This window comes from Zymoseptoria tritici, chromosome 4 (assembly GCF_000219625.1).
Source record: "Zymoseptoria tritici IPO323 chromosome 4, whole genome shotgun sequence".
NCBI lineage: Eukaryota > Fungi > Ascomycota > Dothideomycetes > Mycosphaerellales > Mycosphaerellaceae > Zymoseptoria > Zymoseptoria tritici.
The window spans coordinates 981,379-1,003,846 of record NC_018215.1 but is presented as its reverse complement, the minus strand read 5'-3'; the positions used below and the strand labels follow the sequence as shown (position 1 = coordinate 1,003,846).

The 22,468-nt window shown below is 51.1% G+C and overlaps 6 protein-coding genes across 6 annotated transcripts; 3 read left to right on the top strand and 3 right to left on the bottom strand.

The window, feature by feature from the left end:
- Nucleotides 1–3,131: 3,131 nt before the first annotated feature.
- MYCGRDRAFT_92444 (uncharacterized protein) lies at nucleotides 3,132–7,003 on the bottom strand (the record flags this gene model as incomplete). The annotated part of the gene is made up of 6 exons (XM_003852880.1): nucleotides 3,132–3,883; nucleotides 4,191–4,882; nucleotides 5,443–6,214; nucleotides 6,284–6,334; nucleotides 6,476–6,895; nucleotides 6,985–7,003. 6 exons carry the CDS (start codon nucleotides 7,001–7,003, stop codon nucleotides 3,132–3,134), a joined length of 2,706 nt encoding a protein of 901 aa, XP_003852928.1.
- Nucleotides 7,004–8,711: 1,708 nt separating this feature from the next.
- MYCGRDRAFT_70915 (uncharacterized protein) lies at nucleotides 8,712–10,472 on the top strand (the record flags this gene model as incomplete). Its single annotated transcript, XM_003853440.1, has 4 exons — nucleotides 8,712–8,896; nucleotides 8,980–9,451; nucleotides 9,514–9,666; nucleotides 9,723–10,472. 4 exons carry the CDS (start codon nucleotides 8,718–8,720, stop codon nucleotides 10,470–10,472), a joined length of 1,554 nt encoding a protein of 517 aa, XP_003853488.1.
- Nucleotides 10,473–11,663: 1,191 nt separating this feature from the next.
- Nucleotides 11,664–13,168, bottom strand: MYCGRDRAFT_92442 (uncharacterized protein; the record flags this gene model as incomplete). Its single annotated transcript, XM_003852879.1, has 3 exons — nucleotides 11,664–11,755; nucleotides 12,152–12,750; nucleotides 12,801–13,168. 3 exons carry the CDS (start codon nucleotides 13,166–13,168, stop codon nucleotides 11,664–11,666), a joined length of 1,059 nt encoding a protein of 352 aa, XP_003852927.1.
- A 669-nt stretch (nucleotides 13,169–13,837) lies between these two features.
- Nucleotides 13,838–14,420, top strand: MYCGRDRAFT_70912 (uncharacterized protein; the record flags this gene model as incomplete). The annotated part of the gene is made up of 2 exons (XM_003853441.1): nucleotides 13,838–14,256; nucleotides 14,306–14,420. 2 exons carry the CDS (start codon nucleotides 13,838–13,840, stop codon nucleotides 14,418–14,420), a joined length of 534 nt encoding a protein of 177 aa, XP_003853489.1.
- A 531-nt stretch (nucleotides 14,421–14,951) lies between these two features.
- MYCGRDRAFT_39904 (uncharacterized protein) lies at nucleotides 14,952–15,890 on the top strand (the record flags this gene model as incomplete). The annotated part of the gene is made up of 3 exons (XM_003853442.1): nucleotides 14,952–15,005; nucleotides 15,072–15,282; nucleotides 15,343–15,890. Coding segments are annotated over 3 exons (813 nt in total), but the record flags the coding sequence as incomplete, so codon positions are not given.
- A 402-nt stretch (nucleotides 15,891–16,292) lies between these two features.
- MYCGRDRAFT_92440 (uncharacterized protein) lies at nucleotides 16,293–16,975 on the bottom strand (the record flags this gene model as incomplete). Its single annotated transcript, XM_003852878.1, has 2 exons — nucleotides 16,293–16,310; nucleotides 16,505–16,975. 2 exons carry the CDS (start codon nucleotides 16,973–16,975, stop codon nucleotides 16,293–16,295), a joined length of 489 nt encoding a protein of 162 aa, XP_003852926.1.
- Nucleotides 16,976–22,468: the final 5,493 nt, after the last annotated feature.

The following is a 22,468-nucleotide window of genomic DNA, read 5'->3' as shown; positions in this document are numbered from 1 at the left end:
TGGTATGGTGAGCGATTTCTCGTCTGTTGGTGGTGGTGGTGAGGATTCACGTGTATACCGGTAACCAGCGGAAATGGCTCCGAACCAATAGGATTAATGGATATACGGCCAAGCCGTAAACCTCCTTTTCACGCGTTGTTGTTGTATACCAGCCCTTGCCATTGCCCTTATTTACCACCTCATTTATCACCTCTTGATGCACCAAAACTATGCCCTTCTAATGGCTAATTACCTCCACCGGCACTACGGATGCTATCGTCCTTAATCCCTCAAACCCCCTCTTCGACAAGCCCTTATTGCCTGACCACTTGGCTATTAATGGCGTGAAATACATGCGTTGGATTGAGTTCGCAAGTAGCAAGAGCCTCCGGAAGCGCAAGAGCGAGATATGGAACCATGGCGAGCAGCTGGTGCATCTAGTGACCGGTGAATCGCACTACTATTGCTACCTCTGTGAGAGCGAGAGAAGGAAGCAGGTGTTGCCGGTGCTTAATGGCAATCAAGGCCCCTTAACACACCTTCTGAAGACTTATGGCGTCGATAAGGATGGGTGTCAAGTGAAGAAGGAAGCTTACAAGGGCCTGGTTACCTCCATAGTGTCGGTGGTAACGAGCAACAGTCTGGACCGCTTTAAGCACCTCCTTGTGCGTTGGATTGTGTATTGCCATATCGCCTTCCACATGCTCGAAAACGAGTACTTCCGAGCTCTTGTATCCTTCATGAACAAGGGCCTCGCAGGCTATCTTCCTCGCGCTTCTTCGACGATTCGGAGGTGGGTGATGGCTGAGTATCAGGCTCGGAAGGAGGCGTTAAGGTTGGAGTTAAAGGAAGCACTGAGCAATGTGCATATCTCGTTCGACGGCTGGACGAGTCCAAATGGATATGCGATGTTTAGTGTATCCGCTCACTTCGTCGACAAGGGCGGTAAAAGGAGGACCGAGAGACTGGCGTTCAGAAGGATTCGTGGCGAGCACACTGGTGTTAATATCTCTGTGCTGCTGTTGGAGGTTATTAAGGAATATAGCATTGAGAAACGTACCGGATACTTTATGGCCGACAATGGCTCCAACAACGACCCTGCTATCGATGCGGTCCTGAAGCACCTGTATCTAAACCGTACCGCCAAATGGCGCAAGGGCAAGCGGCTCCGGTGCCTTGGCTACATTAACAACCTTATTGCTAAGGCTATGTTGCTCGGCAAGGGCAGTGGTAAAGTGATGAAGGAATTGGAGCGGCAGGTCGAGAAGGGTGCTCTCGAGGCGGTGGAGACGTTCTGGCGTGACCGCGGAGCGATTGGAAAGCTCTACAACATCATCCGGTGGATAAGGGCGTCGACGCAGAGGATGGAGTCGTTTATGGAGGTTCGGTGTAGTGGTGCGGCGGTGATGTTTAATGATTTGAAGGTAAGTGAATCCAACCTTGGAAGTTTTGAGAATCTCGAGATTTGACGCTAGTGGAGCTCGAGCTGTGCGGGAACGGCCGAAATTCGTTAGCGGCTGCTCTGATTGGCTCCCCTACACGCTAGGGAGCAGCCGTCAGAATTTCGGCCGTCCCCGCAGAGCCGCAACCCCCGCCAAGAATACTAACTTTAAGATGTGTATACACCTTCTTCCTTTAACTAACTACACCCTCACAGCTCATCCAAGACAACTCCACACGCTGGAACTCCTTCTACTACATGCTCGGCCGAGCGTGGAGTGTAAGGGAACGCCTTATAGAGTTCTGCAGGCTCTTCCGAACCGACCGCACCGTCCGAGACAACACCCTTACCGCGAATGATTGGTAGTAGATTGACCGACTTTACAACGCCCTCTACGTCTTCGAACTTACTACAATGACTACTTAGGGCAACAGGAAGCACCTCTTCGAGTGGTATCCAACTCTGTAGTTCACGCTGGACTACACCTCTAAGTTCTTAGCTGAATTCAAAGAAGAAGCCCTGGTGGATGAGCAGTTTAGCTACCTCTTAGCTTGCTGTGACTACGTATGGCTGAAGGCTGAGAAGTATTGGAAACTCGCTGATAAGATGCTAATAGTGTATGCTGCCGTCGTCCTTAATCCGACATTGAAGATGGGCTGGTTCGAGGATATTTGGCTTCATGGCACCGCTGAACAATAGGGCTATATTAAGCAGGTTCGAGAGCTTGTTATTGACCTTTGGATTAGTGACTACCGCCCTTCTACCGCTCCTTCTACCGCTCCTTCCACCGCTCCTTCTACCGCACGCGCTCTCGAGAGCGACGACCTTTACGAACACCTCCGCGACTTCAAACGACGTAAACTCAACACCCCCTTCGCACGCGTTGATCCCCTCGATAACTACATCTCCACCGACTGCATACAAGACACACTAACCGAGCCCCTCGACCTCCTTTAATACTGGTTTGAACGCCGCTACACAGAGCCAGAGCTCGCTCGTATGGCGTTTGACACACTGGCTATTCCAATTATGAGTGATGAGGACGAACGAGCCTTCTTAGCTGGTAGGGATCTTGTTGGATACCGCCGTTCTTGTCTGCAAGAGGATATTATCGAGGCGTGCAACTGTTTAAGAAGCTGGTACGGACCACCAACATAAGGAACAATGGCATTTAATAAGGATTAAGAGGTGGTGCAATATGAATATACGAAGAAGGGCACTATTGGTTTATTAAGAGCCGTTCAAGAGCATAAGAAAATTGACGATATAACACTAGCAAATACACCAGCAGATACACCATTAATTTGAGGCGTTTGGGCCTTATTTTTTGAGCTCCTTCCTAATCCGGTAATGGTCACCATTTGGTGCAGTTGGTGAGTGATTTACCGGCTGTTGGTGGTGGTGGTGAGAGCCCTACCTCCACCGGTAACCACACCATGAAGAGCACTGATTGATCATTTGTTGGGTCGTCATCCGAGAAGAGCAACACCGAATCTTTGACATTGGGCCGGACCAGCTGCTGGGCTTCGTCGACACGGCCGCGAGTACGGTACCAGAACGCAAGATAGCTCGCCATATCCTTGGAAGGCAGTCTTCGTCTCCAGGCAACGACTTACTCCATTTCAGAAACGAGTAGCCCAGCCTGACCTTCATCTGCCAGCAAAGCGCGAAGACAGTACTTTGCGAGCCGATTCAGAGCCCACTGACGGAGTCAGACGATCATGGTCTCCAGCTTAATCGAGTCCAACCCCTCCGTGCCGCTGAGCTCCCAGATGCAAATGGCTTTGTCAGGCTCGTTGCTGAAGCTCACGTACAACTCAGCAAGACATAGGTGCAATCCTGCGGCCGCAACGTGTTCGCGGCCCCGTGTGGCGGCGACAATCGCTTCGCGGTACACACCTTCTAGCCAATTCATCCGATCAGCGGCTTTGGAAGCCTCTGCAATGCACTTGAAGAAGTCCTCGTCCGGCGTGTCAAATACTGTGAGGCAAGATATCAGGACTGTGTGACCATTGTCCACGGGGACCTTGGCCGCTTCGACCAAGATGTTCATGGTCGTCTGCATATAGGCCAGTGGAGGACGTAGTCCAAAGCGAGTTTCCCGGTCATTGCTTTGCTGCTCCGCACCCAGTCCGTCCGCATCTGCGACATGGACTCCAAAGTTGGCGAGAAAATGTAGCTCTCTCACGGAGTTTGCGATGTAGTCGCAGTCGCATTCCTGGTCGCCGTTGGCAGATGTTGACGCGAAAGCCTCGAGGTAGTACTGAGAAATATTTGGTTTGATCTTGACGAAATTCACGAGGTCCGCCTTCGGCAGGTTCTGCCCGTCCAGGTGGTCGATCGAGGCGGCCAACTCCTGAAAACACTCGGCTAAGTCCACGTACACCCCGCTTAGTTGCGTTCGTTTATCCTTCCCAGCCTTTTCGTTCTCGATTCCCGCTTGCTGAGCACGTCTTCGCTCATCTTGATGCAGTCCATAATCTTACCTTGTGCTCGGTATATGGTCGCAATTCCGGACTGCGCCAGCCATGATTGGGGATTGATTTCCAGAGCCTTTTTGGAAATATTCAAGTGCCGCATCGAAGTGGCCGTTCATGCGAAGGGTGTCTGCGAGGAAGCGATGGGAGTCGGCAGTTTGCTCAAAGCCTGCTCATTCGGCGCCTGCGATGATCTGCTCCTGGCTCAAATCTGGCTCCTCCTCTATTACCGCACCGTCTGGAGCTGGTTGGTTAGTGGAGATGTTTCGATGAAGCAGGGAATGCAACCGTACTCTTCATTTGCAGGTACACCGCAACATCTCTCGATACAGCCTTGATGTTCCAGTTCTCCCCTCCAGGCTCCAGCCAACGAGTTGCAGAAAAGCGCACGGCGAGCTCGAAGAGTTCTATAGGGCTGATCTCGCTTGACTTCAACCACGTCGCTGTGTCATCCGGAATCTTAGCCAATACACTGGATTCAAGCACCCACGGTAGAATGCGGGAGGCAGTAGTGGGACGAAACCAAAGGCAATCTCGCTCTCTACTCCACGTTGAGATAATCTCATCGTCTCGCAGGATCTTCACAAGGGTGGAGCCAATCTCGATCTTGTTCGTTTCATCAATCCGAGTCTGGTCAAGATCTTCTAAATGCTCCGCGTATGGCCGCAGGCTCACCGCTTGGTCCATCCGGTCCAGGAGCGCATCCTCGAGATCGAGACACGTTTTCGTGGTCGATAGCGCCGCCTCTTCCACATGGACGCCAATCGCCGGTGCGTCTACCCCAGCATTGATTTTGCCTTGCTTACGATCTTTGAAGAAGTCAGAGATTGATGGGTGTACAAAGCCGACTGAAGTGGTAGCAGGATTTGAGCTGAACTCCGTATCGTTCTCCACATCGTCCAGACCGTCCTCTTCGTCGACGTTCGCGCCCGCTATAGCGTCTTCATCCTCTTCTCCTGTGTGGATTTTCTTTGAGCTTGCAAATCTGCAGTCGTCAAGGTATCCTCGCGGGTCAGGGTGAAAACGTTGGCAAATTGTATGAGTAACTTGCCCTCGAGATTGAGGACGCCTTCGCCGTCTAGATATTTCAGGCGGAGCATAGCGTCGAGCTCGTCAAGCGATAGGGGCCTCTTCGCGAGTGTGACCCACATGAGCATATCGTTGAGATCCTCTGCATCTTGCGGATCTTTGATGGCAGCGGGATTCCGAGTAAAACGTGCCGGAGCATCGCCGTAAGGCCCTTTGGTGCACTGTTGAGAGCATCTCTGATAGTAGAAGCCCGACTCGTTTCGGAAAGCTCCGAGATCATCAATCGAGCCCACATGAACATTTCATTGCCCTTTTCTGTTAGCGTCTGTTTTATCTCATCCTTCAAATTCTGGGACAGCTGTTTGAGCGTTCTTGATTTGGACATGCTGGCTTCGGAAGATTGGGCAATGTCCTGACCATTCTTCTCGGAGCTGACCTCGATATGCTTAGACGCATGAAGACAAAGTGTATCAGCCGCGGTGTTCAGGCACGAGTGATGGCTACCACTCCACTCACGGTACCTGCTGCTCCAGGATATCAGCGATGTCATCCAGGATTTGTGGGTGACCAAGCATCCCAACTCGCAAGCGTGAGGAAGTTCCTGCAATTTCTACGTCTTTGAGGAGCTCCAAAAAGGTCTCGCGCCCTTCCGGAGAGGCCTCATCCATGCCATCAAACAGAATGAATGCTGAGCTGTCGGTTTGATCGCTTTCCAAGAAGAAGTCTACAAACAAGCGTTGCCAGGCGCTACGGATAGTAGCGACATCACTTTCATTATACACACACTCGCATATGTGTTTCGCATATGATTCATCCGTCTGTGCGAGCTGAAAGGCAACATCGCGCGGTGCTTGTTCGAATGAGCGGGTCTGATCCTTATTGTCTCTGAAGAAAGTAAATCCGACCGAAGTACGACCTGCGGAGCCCTCTTCATCAGCAAACTTCGTCTTTATGTGGTCGATCATGGTGTATGTGAGGAAAGATTTGCCACTTCCAGACATGCCAGAAATCCAGAGAATGGGAGCCTGGCCAGTTACCCGGGCCGTAAAGGCCTCCTCTGAGCAGATCCAGTCACCCGAGTGCTCAATGTGCTCGCGTCGGATTTCATCAAATCGTTCCTGCGGCGACACTGATGGCTTCAAGACTCGGTTGATAGTCTCCATGTATTTCACATCATGTTCTTGCTTCACCTTACCCTTAGTGTCCTCTAGAGCATTGAGGATTTGTCCAACTCCGTGGGCCATCTGATTCTGCGTGAGGCTCATCTCCTGCAGATGAATGGTGGTCTCTGTCAGCGTCATCTACACAGCCTCGACGTTGCGTCCAGTCCGCTTTGCCTGCACAAGTTTCTCCGCACCGACTAGACGGTCTTCGCTCGATGTGAGCTTCTCGAGTCGGGTCATCAAACCTAGAAGCATATGGCAGGAAGGTCAGCAGATTCCATGGATGATGCGTCGTACGAACTACGTCAGGTCATCACAAAATCTCCCATATGAATATCTGAGCTTCGTTCGCTGGTGTGCCATATCCTGAATAGTGCTGTCATTACCCAACAGCAAATTCTTGCCAAATGCCTTCATCCTGTGGAGAACGCCTTCCTTGACGACCTTTGTGGACCGAGCAAAGACCTCACTGACGGTGGTCAGGATCTCAGCAAGCTTATACTGAAGCTCTCGGGAAAGGTCTTCCTGGTTGTACACTGCCAGGCGTACGGTGATATCCTTGAGCACGTCCAATAGCTCTGCGATAGCATCCAGAGAAGCGGAGTCGCCTCCAGCAGCACCGATGAGGTACATGACCGCACCGAAGCACATGCTGCTTGGAGGGAACACGGCAGAGGCGGCTCCAGCGGCCAGATTGCCAACAAGTTCGGTGGGCGTCACTACGGCCTTCAGCACTTTAAGAGAGTGGTCGACTTCCCTCGAAAATGCTTGTAGTCGCGGTTCTGATTCTCGACGGACTTGAGGAGCTCTGCGGTGGTGGTCGGCATCGGTAGGTCTTTAATTTCCTTGCCACAATTTTCGACACATCGCTTCCGCGCCTCCTGCCGGAGCTCACCGATCTTATCGTCCGCCATCTTTGCTCAAGGAGAGCGTGAAGAATGGTGAAAGTGTGATGGTATCACTCTTCTCCGTGCGGCTGAAGTCCTGGACGCTGCTGCACGCAGGCTCAGCCGCAGCCGCCAGCGCGCGTACACCCATGCATGCCGATCGCCCGACTACTGAAAGACAGCTTCCTGCGGGCTGTATTGCCAATTTGTCGATATGGTGCAAGGATTGTGTTGGCAGATTCGACCATACCCTTGGGTTGATAAGGCGCTCGAGAAGGCTTCACGGCTCGTCACGCGCCATGCCTTGGATACGGAGTCTCCATCGACAGTCGGATCCGATCGGCTTGCTGAAGGAGAATGAAAACGATCTTGTCGACCTCTTTGCCGAGTCATCTCAGCTTCATCAGTTCCGCGATTCAAGCAGCTTTCAACGTCACCTCACCAAAGGAGCAGGGGCAGACTATCGATCGGCCTCACATCGCCGCAAGGTTGCTCCCAGCTTCTTGTCCACAATCAGCCAATATACGTCAACGTGCCCTGACCATTACCAAGCATACCACCCTGCCAAGAAGGCAGCAGTAAGAACTCTATTCGTGTGTCAACTTTAAACCGTTCACCTACCTCACTTCTTCTCCTTCTTCGCCTGTCATCTCATTTCAATGCTGCCCTGGTCGTTCTCAGGGACGAGGACCGGCCGCTTCAGCCCTCTCGAGCGGCATTCGTCGGCTCTGACGCTACTGAGCTGATCGTCGGCGGACACCGAGGTGCATCGCGGAGCTCCCCCACTGTTCAATTGCCGGCCGTCGGGCGCGTGGACTTCACACGTTGAATTCCATTCGACTGTGCCTCTCAAGACCCAATCCACACCGGATGACCTCTTCTGGCCGCATTAATGGCCACGCCTGGTTCGCCTCCCATGCGATCTATAGTGATCTCCAGCGCGTGGCCACTACTGGCTTTAGGGCAAGATGAACAGCTTTGGCATCCTGCGCAGGGCAGGCTGGGTGTACCGTCGGCAATCTCCAGAAGCTCTTTCATGGATGACAAGCAGCTCAACGGTGCATCAAACAGACACGTGGGGTTTGTGTGCCGCTAGAAGGCTTCGATCTACAACCCGACTCTGGCGCTCGCCGCATCGACGCATACACCTGGTAGCAATTCGCGGACCCCTGGAGTAATGCGGGCCGAAAACGAGCCGAATCTGACTGGAGGTTGAGTCTTTTACCGCATCGCGATACAGATCATGCGACGCGCACTGCATACGACCAGTGTGCAGGTCCAGCCAAAGAAAAGACTCCGCCACAATTTCGCGTGACCTGGGGCTGGGCCTTTAGTGGGTTCGGAGTGAATTCCGAACGACATTCCTCCGATCTCTGGCGCAGATCGTAGGTACGTTTTGACTCCACGATACGACACCCTTCTCAGCATCTCGTACTAATTACGTCCGTGCAAGCCTGGTGTCTCCGACCAACAGTTCCCAGGTTGTCGCAAGGGTAAGATGGCGTTCGCCAAGCATCCCGGAGCGACTTCATTGGGCGTGTTCGCTTCGCGTACAGCGGTCGGGTCGGCGACCTGTCCTTGAGCACGGCCTACAACACCTCGCAAACAGGCACAATGCAAGCAGCCTCAGATGTACAGGGGCCTTTGGACCCCTTCTTTGAATGTCGGTCACTTCTTTCAGCGTACACCACCTTTGCGCCGCTGCAACGTTTCTTTCTTGTTCGATCCGCCATAATTCACCATGGCCGAACGACGCATATTCTCCCGTCGAGAGATCGAAGGCCTCATCGCCAATGGCGAAACTCTCGTCATCTATCAGAACGATGTCCTCCGCCTCAACGCATGGCAGCAGATTCACCCCGGTGGTCGGCTGGTCATTCAGCACATGGTTGGCAGAGACGCAACAGATGAGCTCAGCATGTTTGTTTCACCCTCGCGCTCCGGATCCGCTGCGCAACGGCTGGTGTATCGTTTCAATCGCTGACGGGTGTGTGCCTGTTCAGATCCCACTCCATACCGACCCTCAAGCGCATGAGCAAGTTCCGCATCGGCCGAGTCGAAGGTGATTGGGAGAACTTTGTGCCGCCGATCCAAGGCGGAGAGTTCAGGAAATGCGCAGACAAGGAATCGAAAGAATCGTATGCAACGACCAAGGGCTCGGAGATATTGAGTGAGGCATCGATGGTGGACATGACGCCTGGGACCTACACAACGAATGAGATCGAGAAGGAGATTGCGGCCGATGTTGCCAAATACCCCTCGCTGGATGCCGCGACACAACGCAATATCACTCTCAGGTTCCGCGCACTTCACCAGCGTGTGCTCGATGAGGGATACTACGACTGTCGTTACATCGAGTATGGCAAGGAGATGGCGCGGTATTGCACATTGTTTGCGCTCTTCATCTTCTTCCTGAAGATGGAGTACTACACCGTCTCCGCTTGCTTCTTGGGTCTCTGGTGGCACCAAATCATGGTATGTTCCTAAAGAAGAACTGTGGCCACACGGAGCGTTTAGCTGATTCGAACACTGAACAGTTCACCGCCCACGATGCAGGCCACCGCGGTATCACACACAACTTTGTGGTCGACTCCTTGATTGGAATCTTCATTGGCAACTTCTGCTCCGGTCTATCGATCGGTTGGTGGAAGTCATCGCACAATGTCCATCATTTCGTGACCAACGATCCAGTATGCTCCATAGCTCTTCATGCTACATCCGTCACCATCTAACCAACATCTCACAGGTTCACGACCCGGACATCCAAAACGTGCCCCTCTTTTCCACCTCACCCGCCTTCTTCACCTCGATCAAATCCTCCTACTACAACCGCTTTCCCTTCATCTGGGACGCCGCCGCCGACTTCGCTGTCCAATACCAAAAGTACACCTACTATCCCATCATGGCCGTCGCGCGCTTCAACCTCTACTTCCTCTCCTGGACTCACCTCATCTCCCGACGCACCATCACGAAAGGCAGCGCAGCCTGGACCCGCCCGACCGAAATCGCCGCCATTTGCTGCTACATCACCCTCTACTTCTACGTGCTGCTCTACCGCAATATCCCAACTTGGTGGTACCGCGCCGTGTTCCTGCTCGTCAGCCACCTCATCACCATGCCGCTGCACGTGCAGATCACCCTTTCGCACTGGGGAACCAGCACCTCCGACCTGGGACCAAGTGAAGCGTTCGCTCAACGCCAGTTGCGGACGACGATGGATGTCGCCTGTCCGGAGTGGTTGGACTTCATCCACGGCGGACTACAATTCCAAGCCGTGCACCACCTCTTCCCGCGCGTTCCACGTCACAACCTCCGCAGACTACAAGCGCTCGTAAAAGACTTCTGCGAGGAGACGAAGATTGAATACCTGATTCTGGGATTCCTGGACGGCAACAAAGATGTGTTGAGCAAATTACAGCAGGTCACGGATCAGGCGAAGATGATGCTGGCTTGTCAGAACCACATGGCCAAGACGGGCGAGTCTGGACTTCACTAGCTTGTTGGCAACCGAGATGGGGTTGTGGATGGATTTAAATACATTTCCCGGCGTTGGGAATTTTGAGCACACCTTTCTTGCATGGCGCGGCATTAGACGGCGCAAAATCATGGGACTTTGAAATTTGATACGATAGAGACGGAGGGAACCACTTTTCGGCATGGCGGTGGTGTTGGTACAATTCTGTACTATATGGAAAAGACACCTTTTGATCTTGCAAAGGACCATGAGGAAGCGACGTCTTCTTCCGAAACGTCAATGTCGTTCTCTTTGTCTGGGTCGAAGGATCGAGCTCATGTACGTAGACGAACCCCACTCGTTTGCGGAGCTCGTTCCTGCACTTTATCCGCGGCGAAGTGTCCGAGGCCGCGTGGTGTGGGATGCGGGATGGATGACACCCAAACAGGAAGGAGCGTCGCTTCGGTGGGTGTCGCGATGCTGCATGTGGCGATTCGCGACCTGCTGGCGGCTTGTCACTTGTCGCCTGTCACTTGTCGATTTTCACTTGTCGCTTGTCACTTGTCGCTTGTCACTGGTCACTGGACAATTGACAGTCATCGATGATCGAGACACCGATGCACTTTCTCTCAGCATTTGATACCGATGTCCAAAAAGCTTGCCACGACATAGCTAATCGTACTGCGTAGGACCTTCGCTCGTACGACGATGGCAACAAGTTCGTCGGACATCATCTCTCCCTCCAAACACATCCATCTCGCGGCAACACAATGTAGCCCTCTCCCTCTTCGCCACCTCTCACAGCACTCAACATTATGCCCGTCGTTGCTTGGAAGTATTGGACTCCGCCCTTGGCGGATGCAATTTTGTGTTGGTGGAGTGGGGAGCATTACGAAACGCGATTCAATGGCTGGATGACTGCCCGGTAAAAGGTCAAGTTAGCAATAAAGGTCGACATGGAATGGTTCAGCCGCAGAGACTACCGTACCGTACAGACACAGCCTTTCGTTGAGGTCTTCGAGCTCACTTTGACTTGGAGTGGGCGGTAGTATGTGCTACGACCATCTATACACTGAAAGTGTGAACATCGTTCGAGCTTCGCACTCCAAGAGGGTACTTCATAGCCCGACTTTTCATGCTTTCAATCAGACGAATCCACGCTCTCTTTTCTCACGAACATCGAAGATCGTGATCATCCGTACATACGACGAATGGAATCAGTACCCACTCTTCTCACTCCTCATCCTCGAGCGCGACCTGCTCAATCCCAAAGACCTTCTTCTCGACAACGATCTCGACCGCGAACCACCCGTCCGAATCCTGCCCTGACCGACCAGATTGCCAGCGTTGACATTGTCCGGCAACTCATTGCCCAGCATCGTGAACTGATCCGGTCTGAGTCTCAATCTTCGATCTTCGTTCGGATACAAGATCTGATTCATCCTCCTTTTCGCCCAGGGGAAGATGGTGGTGAAAGCTACGCTGACGAGGAACACTGGAATGACCGCCCAGAGGTAGTAGCTGGCCGGCCACGTGATGGTGGTGATGCCGAAGAGGGAGGCGAGGAAGGAGACTGGGAGGAAGAGGGTTGCAACCGCGGAGAGGAAGCCGGAGTTTTCGGATTGGACGGCGTTGGTGATGTTGAATTCGAGTTCGATGAGATTGTTGAAGCCTGGAAGAGGTCAGCGCATGTCTCGGGATGTCGAAGGGTCCAGACTCACGATCTTTCAGCCCGTCGAGCGTGGAGTCGAACTGCTCAAGATCCTCAATCGCATCGTCCATGTCGTCCCACAACGGGTCTTGCTGCTCATCCTTCGGCACATCGAGCTTCAATTTCTGCAGCTTGCTGAACGCTCTCATGTGGAAGCGGAGAAACTTCTTCATTTCGTAGATGCGATCCACTTCCATGTGCATACGCCTCGTGCGAGTTTTGACAGGAAGATGTCGCCCATGACTATTAGCTTCCGCCTCTCCTAGTCTGGCCAGGACCTCTCCCAAAATATTCTGCCAGTCCGTGATGAGGTAGTACAGTCTTGAAAATGTCCAGCAGATGCCTTCTTCGTCCTCTCGTGGTTGATCAAAGTCTTCATCACGCCAGAGATAGTCGAACATGAGTTCTGTGACGACGTGTTCGCTGACGGCATTTGGTAGGGTGAAGACGATGGTCACGGAAACTTCTCGATCAAGCACGCATGCTCCACGGCCACAGAACCAGACTCCAGTACGAAAACGGAAGCTGTCGATGGTCGGGTCTCGTTCCTCCCATTTTGGAGGTGTCATACCAACGGACCAGTAGTAGACTTGAGGTACATTCATGTGGCTGTGGAAGAGGTCAGAAGCATACTGGACAGGCTCTCGAAGCACACGTACTCCACGATGAATGTCCAAGGGATCCACTTCCCACGCTTGCTCGCCTTCTCCGGGAATTGCATTGTACTGCCAAATTGTACCGAACGGTCGAGCTCTGAGATGTCCGACCAGTAGTCCTCGATACAAGAGTGGATGACATGGCCGAGCCAAGGCTGAAAGCCATTAATGGAGATGACGAGAGGGTCTCTAGGATGAGCTCGCACTTGATCACCGACGAGACGAGCGAAGCGACCAGCATCTTTCGCACCGGCGACTTGGATCTGGTGGTATTTTCGCGAACTTCGTCTGCTGCCGATGCGAATGGTGAGTGGGTTTTGGTCGGGCTGCCAGGACAGTCGGCGGTGGTGTGGGCGACGCTTGCTCGGCATGTTGGTGTTGGCTGTGTTCCGTCGTTGCAGAGTGCGGTGCAGTATGGTGTTCTTGAACTCGATCGCTTACCTGTGGGAGTAGGTGAACGTCGACGCCGATGTTCCTGCTTGATGCACATGGTCTATCGAGAAGGCAGTCGCGAGACCAATGCGGGACTCGACGCGGCTTCTCCAACGTCGTCGACGACATTGTACTTGCAGTCTCTCCATGACCGGAATTCACACAAACCCACCTGCATGGACGACTGTACCTACATGATCGTCGTCGCAACGTCTCCTCGACGGATCCTATGGTATAGTCGGTCTCGGTGTCCACCTCTCGAGCAGGTTCACAGCGTAGCTTCCCCCGACGGGAACACTGGCGACTGCGTGCTCGCAACTACCTCACTGCATACCATGCTACAAGCCATCGTTATATTGCTGTGAAGGAGATGCAGTGAAGTCGAAGTTGTGGAAGCCCACCTCAAGCCCAATCGACATCAACATCGCTTATTACTCATCATATCACGTGATGAGCAAGTATCCACGCCCAAGCCATCCCGGGCGCGACAAGGTTTGGCAGGAGAGGAAGGTTGACGGGGGATGGAGGGAGAAAGAGCAATTAATAGAAACATCCTCGCTTCGACTACCTTGCTCCTCTCACGATAACACAACATCAACACCTTCAAAATGGACGGCATGGGCCATATGAGCATGTCCATGGTCTTCACCACCGACCACTCCACCCCACTCTACTCCTCCGCCTGGACACCGACCACCGCCGGAGCTTACGCCGCCACATGCATCTTCATCGTCGTCCTCGGCATCATCAGCAGAATGCTCTTGGCCTACCGAGGCAAGCTGGAAGCCGCCTGGCACGACAAAGCCGTCAAGCGACGATACGTGATGGTGGCAGGCGAGCCCGAAGCAGAGAGAGATTCTCCCGCCGAGAAGAACGACGAGGCGACTCTGACCACCCGAGGAATCAACGAGAGAGTGCGCGTTGTGCAGAGGACTCGACATGCGATGCAGGGCACGCCGTGGAGATTGAGCACTGATCTGCCGCGAGCGTGTATCTTCACGCTACAGGCTGCTGTTGGATACTTTCTGTGAGAATGCCGCTTATTGTAAACCTGAACCACGCTGACCTTCTCACAGTATGCTGGCAGTCATGACGCTGAATGTCGGATACTTCATGTCAGCACTGGCAGGACTCTTCGTCGGCGAATTGATGGTCGGACGCTACACCATGATTGACGTCGAGCATCACTGAACGACTTGTTCCAGAATTTGTAATGACAGTATAGATTGTGCATTCTTCTGCGAAATTCACGACATTTTGAGCGCATTCCTGGGCAATCTAGATCTTCCAGATTCATTCCACGCTCGTGCCAATTCCCCACGATATCGGCTTGTTGACAGGACGCGGTCTAGAACGACTTTCTTCAAAAGCAGCGCTCTTGTCGCATCCAAGCACAACAGCTAAGTCTTCCCCTCAGCACCAGAAAGCTTGGTCGTATTTCTATTCTCAGTTACTCGCCTCACCACAGTCACTCGTTTAGTCAGTCCTTTCAAGATGATTTCTGTTGCCCTTCTGTTGGCCGCCGTTGGGCTCACTCAGGCCGTTCCTTTCAAGAGCGCCTTGGAGAAGAGACAGTCGCTTGCGCAGTTCAATGATGGTAAGGCGAACAGTATGATGACAGGACATTGCTACACAAGCTGACCGTATACTCCAGTCGACATCCTCAACTATGGTCGGTGACTGCACGAGACAGTCCACCCTCTCCAAATCTGACATCCGCCAGCTTTGACGCTCGAACACCTCGAGGATAAATTCTACCGCGAAGGTCTCGCCAACGTAAGTCATCCATCGAGAGGCACAACATCGCCAGCAATCGTCCGCTGACTCTTCTCCCCTCTCCAGTTCACCCAAGCCCAATTCGCCGCCGCCGGCTTCGACGCCACCTTCTACCGCTACCTGCAAGAAATCTCCTCCGACGAGACCATCCACGTCAACTTCCTCACTGCCGGCATCACAGCTGCAGGCGTTCAAGCCGTCAAAGAGTGCACCTACGCCTTTGGCGTCACCTCCGTGGAATCCTTCGTCGCCACGGCCTCCATCCTCGAGGGCGTCGGTACGCTCCCACCGCCCTAACGCTCCCCACATGCCACACACTAACCTCCGATCCACACAGGCACATCGGCCTACCTCGGCGCAGCCCCTCAAATCGCCTCAAAAGCCTACCTCCTCGCCGCCGGCTCCGTCCTCTCCATCGAAGCCCGGCACTCCTCCTACATCCGCTCCTCTCTCAAACAACTCCCCTTCCCGCAACCCCAGGAAATTCCCCTCACCCCCAACGAAGTCTTCACCCTCGCCTCGCCCTTCATCGTCTCTTGCCCGTCCGACAACCCCACCTTCCCGGTGCGTGCGTACCCCAAACTCGTCCTCACGTCCACGGGTCCAGTGACTGTCGGGTCGAAAATTACCGTCTCCACGCCCGGGTATGTTCTCGCTCCAGTCACCGGCTCGAATGCGCCGTTGTTCGCGTCGTTTGCATCTGCAGGCGGGCCTGTGAACGCGGAACTGACGAGGATGGGCAATGGGATGGACTACAGCATTACCATTCCGGAGGGTGTCGCCGGTCTGAACTATCTGCGTCTGTCCAACTGTGGGGATGCGACGCATTTGAGCGAGGATCAAATCTTGGCTGGGCCGGTTGTGGTTGAGATCACCAAGGCGTGAGCAATTCGTCTTGACGGAAGAGGAGAGGCAGCGACGAGGGCTTCCACCCAGTTCGTGAATCATGATCATCATCATTACTTTCAATCAACTTCATACTCCCTCTCCGGCGCGGCGATCCCACACCCCGTCCCATCCCTGATCTTCACCCTCTCCTCGCCGTCCTGCTTATACTCCCCCTTGACCAAGTCCCGCATGTACGTATACGGACAATCCCGCGCCCCGCCCTTCACCGCCGCATACCCGCGATGCCCCAACTGAAACAGATTATTCTCCACCCCCCACGCCTCCCTCTTCTCCCTCACCTCCCGCGCGTCCACCTCACACGCGAAAATCTCATCCACCCGGCCATTTCCCCGGACCCGCACATCCCCCTCGGGCCCCACGAACATCGCCTGGCCCATACTATCCCACGTCCCATCGCTTCCACTCAGACATACACTCGCCGTCCACATGAGATTACTAAACGCGTTGCTACGATTCGAAATCTCCCAGGAGTCTTGGATCGGGGAGGTATACCCCGCCGTGCGCAACATGACTTCCGCGCCTTGGTAAGCGCACTCCCGCGCCACTTCGGGGAACTGTCCGTCGTGGCAGATGACGTGCGCCATTCTCACGCCATTGGGGCCGGTGAAGACGGGAACGCCTCGGTTGCCCGGGTACCACGGTTCGACGGGCGTCCAGGGATGGAGTTTGCGGTAGTAATTCACCACCTCTCCCGCGGGATTGATGACGAGGCCCGTGTTCCACGGCGCGGAGGGGAGTAAAGGGTTGGGTTCCATGATGCTGAAGCAACCCCAGATGGTGTTGGCGATGCAGGCTTGTTGGAACTGTAAGACCTCGGGTCCGTCGAGGGTGCAGAGGATGGAAGGGGAGGTGGACATGCTGAGGCCGTGGATGCAGTATTCGGGGAAGACGATGAGGTCCATGAGGGGGTATGCGCGGCGGGCTTTTGAGACGAGGGAGACGACGTGTTGGACGGCGGAGGCGAGTTGGGAGGGGGTGTGGACGGGGAAGAGTTGGGATTGGCAGGCGCCGATTATGATGGAGGAGGGGGAGGATTTGTTGAGGCCGTTGAGGCCGGACATTGTTGGCGTGCGGTAAGTGGAAGGGAGGAAGTGGTTGTTGAAGGATCAGAGGGTGGAAAATGTAGGAGACTGTGTCTTGTTGTTTTGTGATGGTAGAGGATGAATGAGGTGTAGTCGAAGAGTGGTTGAAGATAAGATATGGCTTCGCCTGATCTTTCATCCGATGGTATAGACTTATGTCTTTGCCTGCGTAGGTAGCTTAGTCCCGCTCAGTTTATTACACTGCACAAGTTGCACCCCAGTGGCTTGAAACGTGCAGTTTGAGGAGGAGCATGGAGGTCGAGGTGCTTCGACAATGAGATCTGAGTTGATATTTGTTGATGCCTGAGGCACGATATTGTTTGTTTGTTTGTTTGTTTGTTCCATTTACGTCCTGTAGGAGTCTATGACTATGTAGGACGGCTGTCTCGCGACAGCAGTCTATCTATGTACAATCGTTGTTCTCTCGTATCTCTTAACCTTAGGGAAAGACCCGTGCCTAGGATAGTAGCAAGCTAGTATCGAAGGACTTTATGAGGCACGATATACTACTGTATGGCTTCGTACCTATGATAGCGCCCCGTTCGTGAGTTTCCCTCACTACCTCGATTTCGTGATTCTGGCCTTTGACGATATCGCTGTATCGCTGTATATTAACATACTACTATGCTAGTGTTACACTATTGCTATAGTCGTCGTCGTCGTCGCTAAGACGCTCTCGCACTACTATTAATCTTACGCCCTTACGCCCTTACGCCCTTAGCGATATATACACTACTATCGATCTTACGCCCTTAGCGTATATACACACGAACTCGCCGCCGCCCTTACGCTATCTTACTACTAATCTTACCGCGATCTTACTATACTACGCCTACCGCCGAATTACGACTACCTACGTAAGGAGATTAAGGTTCTTCTTTAAGTCTTAGGCCTAACCTACAACGCCGTCCGAGCATAGATAAAAGAGTAGAAGGGCGTAGATATATCGTATACTACGTTCGAGCATATAATCGCTACTTAGGGGATTATAATAAGACTATGTAGAGCTAATCTTAGTGCCTATAATAAGGAGCGGCTAAGGGCTCGGATTAAGGAGCTATTCTAGGAATTAGATAAGGACGATGCTATATACTATAAGATCCTTACTATTAATAGCTTTGCTCTCTCGAAGTAGTAGTTCGTAGAGCTAAGGAAGAGCATAGGATTATATAGGAGGATTCTAAAGGATAACTAGCTATCCTATAATAAGATTATTAAGAGCGTATTAGTCGGAGTAATTAAGGGTAGAGCGCTAGAAGATTACGGATACCGCAACCTCGTAAGGAAGATGCGAAACGAGTTTAAGCTAATTAGAAGGTTTGTAATACTAGCTATCTTAGTGCTAATCCTAGTACTAACCGCTATATATAGGAACTAGATCTTTAAAATCGCCTACCGGATAAACTTAGCGCCTTTCGATGTACGCCGCATTAGTAAGCGAGTAAAGGTCCGCTCTTATCTTCTAAAGGCTAAGGGACTAAACTATATATAGTCGGTAGATGCCTATTACAAGCTTAAGCTCTTCGGTATTTAGATCTATTACTACATTAACGTATATTTACGGAAGATTATATAGGCGTACGTCGGCACTATAGCTAAGACGAAGTTCTCGGTCTTTAGCTAGTATCTCGGTATAGTAGATTAGCTCGGGTTTACTCTATAGGTAAGCCCTGTATCTATTTATCTCGGTAGACGTCTCGGTAGACATCTCGGTGTACAGGCTAACTTGTATACATAGATCCTGCGAGCTAACTATAGCGTAGAGACTCTAATAATAGCCGACGCTTACCTTTGCTTCTATAAGAATTAAGAGGGCTATTAACTCTGTTTTAACAAAGCCTTTTAGTATATAACTAGTAAGGGCAATAACACTATTAAGCGTTTCTAGGGCCTTAGTGCATTAGCGGCGTTTAACTAGTAGCGTAACCTCTTTATTAAGCTCCGCAACAACCGTCTATATAACGAGGATTAGCGGGCTAACCGTATGGCCTTCCTCGCTATATACGTACTAATTATGCGATACATAGTCTAGCTATTTGTTAGTAGCTACAACCGACACCGCATTCGCAAGTACCCTAAGATTACTAGCTATGTTACCGGTATTCCGAATATACTATACGCCTATCTAGAGTTAAAGGGCACCGAGAACTATAGCATCTACCTTAATACCGCTTATCCTAAGATTTAACAAATAGTCTAAAACAAGGACGAATTCGGTGCGTATACTATTAGCTAGAATCGCCGCTAGGATCTACCTAAGATCGCGCATGTCGCGTTATACTAGCGCTAATATGCTAATCTATTTATACAGACCTTATATTATATCTTCTACTAGCTATAATGTATTAGGTTAATTATACGCTTGTTAACGGCGGCTTCCTTACTAAACTAGATAGCCGTAAGTAGGCTACTAATAGCGAGAAGCTCTATATTATTATATATCTCTACCTCCGCGCTATAGCCGCTACTTACCTCGCTACCGGTAGTAAGCTAGTAGAGTTTTAGAGGCCTATACAGGGCGCTAGCCTATAGCTAAGAGATCGTATAAGGGAGGTATTTGTAGCGAATAGCTTCCCTCTATAAGAAATAGTATAGATTATGCTAAGATTACGAGATAACAGGCCCTTAAATAAAAACTCTGCTCTCTCGCACCCTCTATCGTCTGTACCCTTACCCTCTGTTTTCTCTATATCCTGCACTATTTACACCTCTAACTATCTACCTCTAACTATCTACATACTCGAACAAACATTTAACAGCTTAACTATAGCTCCTAGACTATTTACTAAGTTCTGTACTAACGGCGGAGCCCTTTATAATATCGGACTTACCGAGAACTGTAGCAACTACGGCTGCGATCCCCTAACGACCGAGATTGCTACTAAGATCGAGGCCGCGCCGGTAAGAAACCCTAGCACTAGCGTACACAACGGCTATAACGTCTTCTACTCCGGTCGTACTAATACTGTTCGACAGAGCACCTCTAAGAAGCATACTCGCCCTACTAATGCCGGCACTCGCGCTCTATTACTTAAGTATGCCGCTTAAGCTAGAGCCGCCGCTCTTGCTATAGCCGGTAATAGTATACTACGATCTTCTAGTCCGGCTCTACCTCTAGCCTTAACTACTAAGTAAGGCAACAAGCCGTAAGAGCCTATCGTATAGGAGGTTAGCTTCGCGTATACTATATATACGGCTAAGGTAGATACTATAACGGCGGTGTATACCTACAGCCCTCGGAAGGAGCCCTTCGAGTAGACTAGCTAAGGCGTTGTTACGGAGATAAACTCTAATCTTAGTGCCCTCTTAGCGAACTTAAGGAAGGGTTACCTACTTAAATACCTCCTTAAGGAGAGCGAGCATGCTCGTAAGCGTGTCGAACGCAACGCCTACTACGACTGCTTCCTTACTATAAAATACAACAGCTTAAATTAGCCTATTAGGCCTAGCGACAAGAGTACTATATCGTAGGATCTCTACCGGATGCTAGCGCCCTTCTACCCTAATACTATAGTTAAGCTCGTTAAAGCTACTATATATATTACGCTGCTTATAAACGAACAGTACACCCGCAACCGCTGTAGAGGTTATCTTAATAAGATAGCCGAGAACGAGGCCTACCGGAAGTTTATAGGAAGTAGCAAGTCCTAGAGATAAGCCGACCTTAATAAGAAGCGCGCTACTAAGCTAGCTTATAAGGCGACTAAGGACGCTCTTAGAGCCGATCTTAATAAGGATCTTACTAAGACCGCCGCCGGCACCTCCGCGGCTAAGGCTAAGGGCAAGGACACTAACAATCTATAGGACGCTGCGTTTGCCGTAGCCCTTGCTATTAAGACTAACGACGATAATCTTAGCGATAATCCTAACGCTAATCTCGATGCCGCGATCGCTAAATCCCTAAAGGTTAAGGTCGAGCCTACTACCGGTCCCTTAAGGGCTAGTAAGCGAGCTACTAGTTTAGAGCTTCCTTAGCTATCCTTACTAGTAAGAAATAACGACTCTATTATTATCCTTAACGACGTTAACGCCCTATCTAGCTCGCAAGATATAATAGTAGAGGCTAAGGCAGCTGTTGCTAGAAGAGAGAAGGAGAAGGCGGCCGAATCTAGCTTAGTAGCGCTACTACCGTCGCTACTACCGCCGCCGCTAGCACAGACGCTAGTTAAGGTAATAGCTATAGCATCTTTAACGTCCTCCGGAGCAGTTAATACGACAGCGACTCTACGATCTTCGTTAACTAAGCCGAAGAAGAAGAAGGATAGCATCTACGACTATATCCGCAAGCTATTAGCCGCTCTAAACCTTACGCTATTATAAGAGCGCTCTAAGATACCGAATACGCCTATTAAGTAGGAGCCGGAGGTAAAGATAGAGTTATCTATAGACGAGCCTATCGTCGGTAAGTCTACGGTTAACGAGCCTGCCGCTGCCGCTATAGAGGAGCATATCGATAAGCCTGTCGTTAATAAGCCTATCGTTAATAAGCCAGTCGTTAATAAGTCGGTAGAGTAGGAGAGCAATAGACCGAGACATAGTAGCAGGAAGAGGATTGCGTCGGAGAAGAAGAGGGCTAAGAGCGAATCTTAGTATTATCTTATAGCGTTTCTTAGTGTAGTATATAGCAGCAGACATACAAGGAGTATATATAGAGGAAACTTAGGTATTATTTAGTAGCTCGAGAGCGAATCTTACTATGTCTTAGCGCGTTTCTTACCTATTTGCCCTCTAACTTCGCTAAACGCCGCTCGATCGTAGCATCTTTCTCCTCTAACGCCTCTCTCGTTATTACTAACTCCTCTTAGTTTAGCTTATAGCTCGCTAATAAATCTATCTGCTAATCTTTAAGGAGTTTAATCTTACTTACGAGTCCCTTATTGTTTGTTTGTTTGTTTGTTTGTTTGTTCCATTTACGTCCTATAGGAGTCTATGACTATGTAGGACGGCTGTCTCGCGATAGCAGTCTATCTATGTACAATCGTTGTTCTCTCGTATCTCTTAACCTTAGGGAAAGACCCGTACCTAGGATAGTAGCAAGCTAGTATCGAAGGACTTTAAAGAAAGACAAATAAGGAAAAGTAAAAGGAGTGTAGGCTAGACGGTCTCGTCTTCGCCTCTTACTAGGTGCTAGGACCTAGAAGCAATCTTTATATCCGAGAGAAAGGTAGTAAGGTATTTCCGGAGTTCCTTATCTTCTACTATTTCTAGTAAAGATTATACTTGTCGTAGCGGTAGTAGCCTAAATATATTGTAGATAGGGCAGCTATATACAAGGTGTTCTACTATTTCTCGTCGTCCGTAAGGGCAGTCTAGCGTCGTTACGTGTCTAAAGCGATAGAGATAGGACTTTAGGTATCCGTGTCCTAATAGGATAGTATAGAAGGCGCTAGTTAAAGCGCGTCTTCCTCCTATTCTATGTTTTCCTAGCGAGCTCTATAGAAATCGACTAAGGTAGCTATTTGTATTCCTAGG